General features: G+C 41.9%; 1 protein-coding gene across 1 annotated transcript in view; it reads left to right on the top strand.

Annotated features, from left to right (window-relative positions):
* LOC118418642 (neuropeptide FF receptor 1-like) overlaps nt 1-4,178 on the top strand; it is a 27,509-nt gene extending 23,331 nt beyond the window's left edge. The window contains exons 3-4 of the mRNA XM_035824649.1: nt 811-910; nt 1,462-4,178. Coding sequence (XP_035680542.1) covers nt 811-910; nt 1,462-2,065 — 704 coding nt within the window. The 3' untranslated portion in view covers nt 2,066-4,178. The remainder of the gene's footprint in view (nt 1-810; nt 911-1,461) is intronic.
* Nucleotides 4,179-9,099: the final 4,921 nt, after the last annotated feature.

Raw genomic sequence — 9,099 nt, 5'->3', positions numbered from 1 at the left:
TTTACGAGGAGACATGACCCTGCCGCCGACGAAGAAATGGCAGAGGTCCACCCTTCCCGTCAGGGTCATGCCTCCTCGTAAATTAGAGCTCGCAGACTTGTCGTCCGATCGAATCGCGCCTAATGTGAGGGGGGTATAATGACTGTCTCTTGTCTTTTGTATGTTGCTAGTTGTTGTGACCCTGCCATTTCCAACCCTTCTCTCTAAAGTCTAGCTTGCTTTTCTCCTCCAAGTTATTACTTTGCCACCACTCTTTCGCTTTTCTTCAGCGTAAAGTCACCCAAGATAGATGCATCTTCGTCATCCTTGGTGTATGTACACCATACAGATCAAATCCCGTGTGGATCTTATTCAATATTACAGTATAGATTTTGGCAAAGCTACATTACGGACTCAATGTCCTTAGATAAGTCGAAGCTTGCTTGTGTGTTAATCAGTTGGCACTGAGGCAAGATCAAAGAATAGTATGGCAGTGCGCCATGCAAGACACATACATGTACGGCGATCCGATGGGCGTCACTCCAATGTCATGGGGGCAGGGGCACGGCAAGTATCGAACTCGTGACCTACTGATTCCGATTCCAACGCACTAGTCGTTGCACCACACAGACACCCCACTGCTTCAAAAAAGGAGTTTTCCACTGCATCAAAAAAGGAAGTCAAACCCAATCTGTCTAGATGTAGTCAACACTAGGATTTGAGTAATCTCTTTCAATTATTTCCATCATTGTCACATGTATGTACATATGCTTCGCGCATGAACTTACAAATGCTACCAATAAACTCTAACGGCCCCTGTCTGTTTCCCAGGGTACGCGTTCAGCGAGGCCATCTGCCGACTGTCCCGCATGATCGAGGGAGTCTCCGTCGCGGCGTCCGTACTAGGACTGAGCGCCGTCGCCTTCTACAGGTTCGTTTAAGAGTGTTTTACCTAATGTGTATGTCTATGTAATAAAGGAAGAGGCGAAGGCGAAGGGCTAGCAAACCCTCCCAGTATGGATATAAACTGCTACAAGGAAACTCGCTAACCTTTCACTAGGCACTTTAAGATGAACCTGTTCCTTTTCCCCTTCCACTTGAGGGATGGATTTGATAAACAAATAAACTGACGACAAAAACAAATAGGTCTAAAGTTGTATGTGGTTGAGGCAGCAGTAACCTTAAAGTTTGTAGTAGTACGGATAAGACGTTTTGAAGCGTTCATATGCAATGGCAAATTTTCCACTTTATCTCTTCTGCATCATTAAGGATTGAAGTAAAATGATATTTTTGTTTTGCTGTGTTTTATCTTATCTTATTTTGTACTACATTTTGTATTTCATTTAAGAACAACTTGCAAACAAACATGATTATGACAATTCTTTAACATAACTAGATTTTGTCTTTTCTGTAGTCTCTCTGGCAATGTATTACGTTGTAGGATACAACGTAACTTGGAAATCATCTTTATTTCATCCCCAGATACAGAGCTATCGTGCACCCACAGAAGCCAAAGATGACCCGACGACGTGCGTACCAGCTCATCGTGATTTCCTGGCTGGTGTCTCTCTTCATCATGCTCCCCATGGCGTTCGTCTTGAACGGGGAATACCTGCAATACGAGGGATACAAGGTGTACATCTGCAAAGAGGAGTGGCCCACCATAGAGTACAACCAGGCCTTCACCACCACCCTGTTCGTCTTCGTCTATTTCCTACCTGTCATGAGCATGGCCGTGATGTACGGGGAGGTGTCGCGGAAGTTGTGGGGCCGCCAACAGGTTTCCCGCAGTTCCCAGAGGTACTCTGACCGGGCGCGCAAGCGAGCCCAGGTCACCAAGATGCTGATCATGATCGTGGTGCTGTTCGCCCTGTCGTGGCTGCCGCTCTGGGTCCTGCAGTTCCTGCAGGTGTTCGGGCACATACCGGAGTACATCATGCGCGTCTTGTTGGTGTATGTCGTGCCTGTTGCCCACTGGCTAGGCTACTGCAACTGCCTGGTGAACCCGATCGTCTACGGCTACTTCAACAGGGACATCAGGAGACAGCTCCAGTCACCGGCCTCCGTCACAATGCCAACTATGTAAGAAGGCTCCAATATCGCCATGCCAGCTAAATGTATGTAGATGGCTTCAACATCGCCATTGTGCCAACTGTAAGACCATTACTCATCAAGTAAATGGACAGCCCCATTCGATGACGTACACCGGGACACTCATGACACTCACACATGACTACCATACATTGGGCGCTTCTGGAGAGGCAAGGACCAGATCATACATAACTGACATTGTGACGACCGACTAATGAGAAGAGAAGCCGTGGACGGTCAAAAAAGAGCTTAAACTTATAAGAGACACCGACCTAGGTAAAAACACACTGCCTTAAGTCATGGAGGACAAGAAGAAGTAGAAAACCAGAGTCAGGGAATGGATTCGAGCGAGCTCAACGGAGTAAATGAGTGAATGGCAACCCCGACAACAGTATAAAACATTTGTCACTAAGAAAACTCTCTTTATGTCGGCCAAAACATCTTTGCCTTCCACGTGAAATTGACCATATACAAGTCGGCAAACAAACGACGCATTTATCATGAACACTGTATAGACATGAAACATTCAGCCCCAAACTTCGATCCAACAGATTCAATAAAGAGGCAACGCTTAATTAATGCCATATCGCTGTAGGGCATGTCTGCCACTGCATATATCGGCCAGCCATGATGGGCTGGTAACTACGTGTGACTTGTCAAAACTTATGCAGGTGGTTATTCACGTGATATATCGACTGTGATCACGTGACATATAGACTGTCCTCACGTGACATATAGACTGTGTTCACGTGACATATCGACTGTGTTCACGTGACATATAGACTGTGTGAGAATGTGAAAGCCATTGTAATGTGAATGAAATTTCGTATTCATGACATTTGCTTTGATAATTCAAAATCGTTTGGCCCGGTGTCATAAGTTGGAAAGTGTGAAGACATTTTGGTCACGTGTGATCTCTCCGTGAATCACGAGGTAGTTTGTGTCATCCAATGTAAAATGTTTCTTGAGCCGCAAGTGAAGTTCACAACTTTCATACACTGTCCAGTACGTCACAAAGGGTGTATCATTAGTTTCAAGTCCTGATAGAACATTTGCGACAAAAATATTCTTGACCGAGGCAGTAAGAAGTGCCTGTTGTTTTGAAACGTCTTGTAGTGTGACGATGTTGGTAAATCACTGGGAATTAAGATTCTCTGTACACAGTCAATACGAATAACATGCCAATTTTAAGTATTACACTTAGACATGTAGAAGAAATTCCGAAACGTTGTTAGGCACAGTCAAACCTCAATGCCAACCAACTGCGTCCAGTCATAAGTCTTGTTCAAACAGTCGAGTCCTTGGGAGCTAAGGTATAAATCGTCCAAATTTCCAAACGTAGTATTTTTAATGGCCAACCAACTCTGGAGCAACCGCCCCCCCCCCCCCCCCCCATGGTCCATTATTAGGTTGTTGATAAGACCAAGTTCCACTGTATTAGCTGTGCACAAAGAAAGTTAATACATATATAGTCTTATAATGTTCTTATGGTGTACCAGTGGTAATACATTCGCATTGAATGCTCTTTTTGTGGTTCAGCATTGTTGCTATCGCTGGAAAACAATTACAATCAGACATAGACAGTCGAAAAGTGCCTCCGGTCCATGTGTCCTGTCATCGGATAGACATGTTATCTGTAATTTGCCATTTGACATACTAGTAGATTCTTCTTATAGCTATCTTTGCACTGTTGCAGACTTTGCTGGAAATCTTGACTTCTTCAAAATTATCAATCTTGAGTGAGCCACCAATCTTGCTAAACAAAAAATGACATGATATGAAGAAATTTGTCTTCTGTACTTGAAAAATGTTAATGTACCAATCACAGTAGCGTTATAATGTATAGCACTTTCTATGGTAGAATAAGGGCATGTGGCAAAAACATCCATTAAAGACTGATGAGTGGAATTCAGCATTGTATATTTGGGCCCTGTTGTAACAACATCAAAACTAATATCTTTCTACACTAACGTTATTTTTGTCATAAGTATTTTGTGTTTTCCCGATTTGAAGAAAAAACGAAGACATTCTGTATTTGATGTGTGCCCTTGGTTACTGTTGTATGCTATCGACAATCAGAAATGAAATCTTAGAACAAATGTTCTAAAGACTAAAGGCCCCTCTCCACTTGACGTGCGGCACGCTTGCGGCATTTCTGCGTTCGGAAGATGCTCAACGAATTTCAGAGATAAAGAACGAATTTTCTTACTTGTTGTGTATTTTGTGGTCTTCGAGGGCACACTCCGACGAAAGCCGCAACATCGGAAAAACAACAAATCGGAGAAAATAACAAAACAGTACCGCAGCGAACGAACGCAGCAATGCCGCAAGCGTGCCGCACGTCAAGTGAGAGGGGGCCTTAACTGTTGACAATGTACGTGTATATAGCGTTTTTTCGCATGGTTCTGTATATAAATTTATATATTTGTGATTGTGAAAGTCAAATTTAAAGTTTCGTTTCACACAATCAACCTATGAACAATAGGAACACATGTAAAACAACAACATAAGGTTATTCATATTGCTGGATAAGAATCATAGCGTTAAATGGACATCATGTATATTGTTTTCTTGCTGTTGGTAATATCGTGTGTTTTGATTTTATCATGTTGAAAGTGGTATCGGTATACATATTTCCCATTTACGAAGCGCATAGGACAATTATAATTTTAAACGGATGTATACGTATACCACGTAAACGTACAGCTAAGTGACTTACTTGTTATTTAAGATGGTTTCGATGTATCTTCTTTCTGTTATTTGGATTTGGACACCAGAAAATAGCTAGTATCATGGCTCTGCCTTTGTGCACTTTGTCTTGTGCCGTATGTCTTATTTGAATAAACCATTATGAACTATACTTATTGTACTTGCATTTACTATACCATCAATTACTGTGTATTTATCGTATTAGACATCATTGTAATGAAACACTGACAAAAAAACCCTATCGGACATGCTTTTCGTTGATTGCGTTTCCGGAGAACGCCTTTTAATTATAGATTATCAATATCACAACTTCTGACCATAATTACGAACGTGCAAAACCAGTACCCCAGGTAGTGTATGGGGCTGCAGCAGCATTCATGGCCACGTTTAATGTGAACGGTAATAATTCATACGGCCTTCACACTAAAAATGAATTAGTAGGAATCAAGCAGAACCAACCGGAATGAAGTATTTGCAAACTCCGTGCCACATTCGGGTGGAAATTCCAAATGGACCTAAGACCTCTTCACACGAGAGGCGGAATAAACCAGAATGGCGTCTGAATGAAACTTCTTGTATATTCCTGCATATTCGTAGTACATTCTAGAAATTCTCACGGCATTCCAGATATTTGTGACCATTCTTGGGGCATATTTTTGTCATACTCAAAACTTTCGAGGTGCATTTGAAGTAGAGAAACATTGAATGGAATCCAAAGTGTATTCTAACTGACGGCATTTCGTCTCATTCCTTCTCGTGCGAAGGGGGTGTAAGGTCCATTTGGAATTCCCACCCGAATGTGGCACGAATTTTGCTAAACCGAATCAGCAGGAATCAAAAAATAAATACATTTCTTGCAAGTTCTTGCCCGAGGGCTAGTTGTAAGTGACAAAAGAAAATGACAGACAAATAATGGTAAACATTAAAACAGTATAGTAAGCAGAACCAACAGAACCAGCCGAAATGCAAAGTTCGTGCCACATTCGGGCGGGAATTCCAAATGGACCCAAGGCCTCTTTTCTAATAATCAGCCTGTGTCTGAAATACATGTATCTCACGTTCCCAGTGAACACCTATGGCTTAACACCAATCTATGTGTAGAAATACTTGACGTCACAGACAAGGGTGGCTTAACATAAATCTGCTATGCAGAGTCGTGCAACGACCGTAATTTTCGAAGGTCCTCTAGAAAAGTTTCCATATAGACACTTTCCCTCTAATGATATGACCTCTGTGTCCTGGAGATTGCCACCGCTGTGTGACCAAAGATTTACAGCTTACTCGACGAATCGTTCAAGTATCTTATTAATGCTTTGCATGCTTCGTTGTCTTTTGAATGGGTACGCACCACATTCCAGTTATGAAATCAAGGGTCACTCAAATAGAACTTTGGTCGTTCAACTGTAAATCAGAGATCACAGATCCTCAAAGATCACCGTCAGGGGGAGAGGGGGAAGTAAAGGTTGACGTCACATATCCAAGCCGGAGCCCCGGTCGGGATGTTTGTGGAAAACGAAAGATAGAAATGTACACGTAATAATCATCATCATCATTCATTCGGTTTTTACCGGTGAGGTACATTACATAAAGTTTTTTTTCCAATTTCACCTGTTATTCATGCCAGGCATTAAAGCAGATACGGACAGTCCAATGTCTTTTTGGTACGTAAAAATGTACTAAACTAATGCCCACGATTATTCTCTTTATGTCTTGTGAAGTTTGGTGTCTTTTGATATCATGTGTGTGTGTGTGCGTGTGTGTGTGTGTGTGTGTGTGTGTGTGTGTGTGTGTGTGTGTGTGTATGTGTATGTATGTATGTATGTATGTATGTATGTATGTATGTATGTATGTATGCATGTGTGTAAGGGCCTGCGTGATTGTGTGTCATCCTATAAGCTATTTGTGTGTGTTTCATTCCAAATCTACCATTCTTACCCCATGGGCGTCTCTGGTGGATCCTACATGAAGAGAGCTTACAACCTTCTGCTCAACCTGCGTCTTTTTTCATCAAATCCACATGTGTCACAATCGAAGCGGCAAGAGACGGAACCATCAATTATCATTAACCTGCTTGTAGGAAGATTGGGACAGCCTGCAATCCTCTTCTTAACCTGTGTCCTTTTTTCATGAAATAGCTGTAGAACATTTTCCAAAGAGATGGCTTATCATACAAAAGATCTATGTGTAGAAAGACTGGCTTATCCAAGACACCCTTTCCACTAGACGGCGATCGCGCTGCGCTCTCACTGCGACCTAAATAGGACATGTGTATCCTTCACTTTCACACTGGGTATATCATAGAAAACGTAAAAGTGTGACCAAGAAGACAACAATAAACACAAAGTATAGAAAGATTCGTTTCTTTTCTATAGAATTCGTTGAACGATCTGTCAAATTTTAGGTCGCAGAGAGAGCGCGGTGAGAGCGTCGTCCTAGTGGAAAGGGGGTATAACACCCCTCTACTCAAGCTGATTCTTTTATTCATGTTAGAGATATACTCTAAACGAGAAGGGAGGGCTTTACATAGATCCCTGCGTAAGAAAAGCTAACCAGTGCCCTCTGACCACAGGATAACAGCGGTCAATAAACACTTCCTATCTTCTCGTAAGTTGATCCTCTTTTACGGAATCCTATGAATGCGTGAGTCTGGGGTAATTCCTTGGAAATGACCAGAATACTAGTCACCTAATTGGAACGTCTGACTGTGCATACCCTATAACTTGACACAGATTACCTCCCCTCAAGGAGCCTGGATAGCTAAAGCAACAGAGAAAATTAATAAAAAAAATTCATCTCCTTTGGATATGGATCTAGAAGTCTCAGGGTGAGATCTTCTTGCAATATCAAGACTCCCTGTACAATCCAGGATTCGTAGCAACACCTTTGTACTAGCTTTTGAAATGTCTTGCCCCCTTACGCGCTCCCAATCTACAGCAAACGGTTTTCATCTATTCTATGAATAGAGAATGGAAGGGGCAATGTTGCTGATACCTTTGAATTTGACAGGTAAAACCGTTAATCCAACGTTAAGATTGTATCTCACTATAGACAGGAAACGACCTTCGCATTTCCTCCACCCTTCACCGGAACGGCTGCTGAGGGGTTGTATTCTCCATGTTATTGAACTTTTACAAAGCGGCTGGGAGCGACTGAGTATCTATTTTTATTCAAGTGCTGTTGACGTTAGATGCCTTGATCATGAGAGCATCGAAGCCAAAGCCGTAAAGAAATATGGCGGTGGGCGTCTGATAGCAATTTTTTAAAAAGATTAGGCTACTTTTCAAAACTATTCTAAAATACTATGACAAATAGTACAACAACAAAAGAGGTTGTGGTAGCGACAAAGTGCTGTACAAATGTAAAGAGTTCGTAGGAACTCAAGGTTGTTATCCGCTGTGTTTTGCGCACGGTTTTGGAAAGATAAGTGGTGCCCATCTCTCTACTTCCATTGCCTTTTATGTCAGCAACGTAATCACGAACCCATTTACACCTGGGTGGAGAGAGGAAAGTCGAGTTAAGTGCCTCCAGGACACAACATAGGACACAGTGTCGTCAGATATCAACTCCTTGGCTTCTAGTCTAACCACTAGCTTTCGACAGCACTACCTATATATAGCCTTCGACGCATTTTTAGCCTCTACCGCTCCCGTCATGCTGTTAGTGTTTTGATGATGTACATATAAATAATATGTACATAAAGGACACAAGCAACAATAGAATAATATTAACATCACGCGACATAGAGAGAGGCAAAGAAATGAAAACCACATTAAATATTTATTGTATCATTAACCCGCGGTTTGGTATTGATAATCCCCTAATACGTAGAACACGCCAGTCATTTGGAATTTTTGCGAAATATTTTCCATGGTTAGAATAGATAATTTTCTAAGAATCAGAAAAATACCTGTTGCCAAAACTTACCATACTTTGTCCCTTGGGCAACTGTTGCGCAATATTCAAACATCAAGATGTAATGACGATGTAATTTGTATCGATGTTTGAGTATGCCAATCATAATGTGACATATGATCGCATCTCTTTGTTGGACATCATAGACAGTTCGCAGGCTGTTGTCAGGAGGACAATACCTTCTTTAATTATTCAAGAGGCGCCGCCCGTTCCTCTGTTGAGTTCCCGCATTTCATTGTCCTGGTTTCTACTGGATCTAGGGCCTTCTTGTCCCACGTTTCTCGAGTCTTGGAAACTAAACACCTAGGACAGGAAAGAGTACAACAACTTATTTCACAGTAGTTTTTCTTGTGTTAGGAGCAATGTAGTAGATGTAGACCATTTTAATCTCTAGGTATAGATAACAAC

Source organism: Branchiostoma floridae, chromosome 6, assembly GCF_000003815.2.
Source record: "Branchiostoma floridae strain S238N-H82 chromosome 6, Bfl_VNyyK, whole genome shotgun sequence".
In the NCBI taxonomy this organism is placed as follows: Eukaryota; Metazoa; Chordata; class Leptocardii; order Amphioxiformes; family Branchiostomatidae; genus Branchiostoma; species Branchiostoma floridae.
The sequence above is the reverse complement of the archived record's forward strand: the minus strand, read 5'-3'. Positions and strand labels throughout refer to the sequence as shown.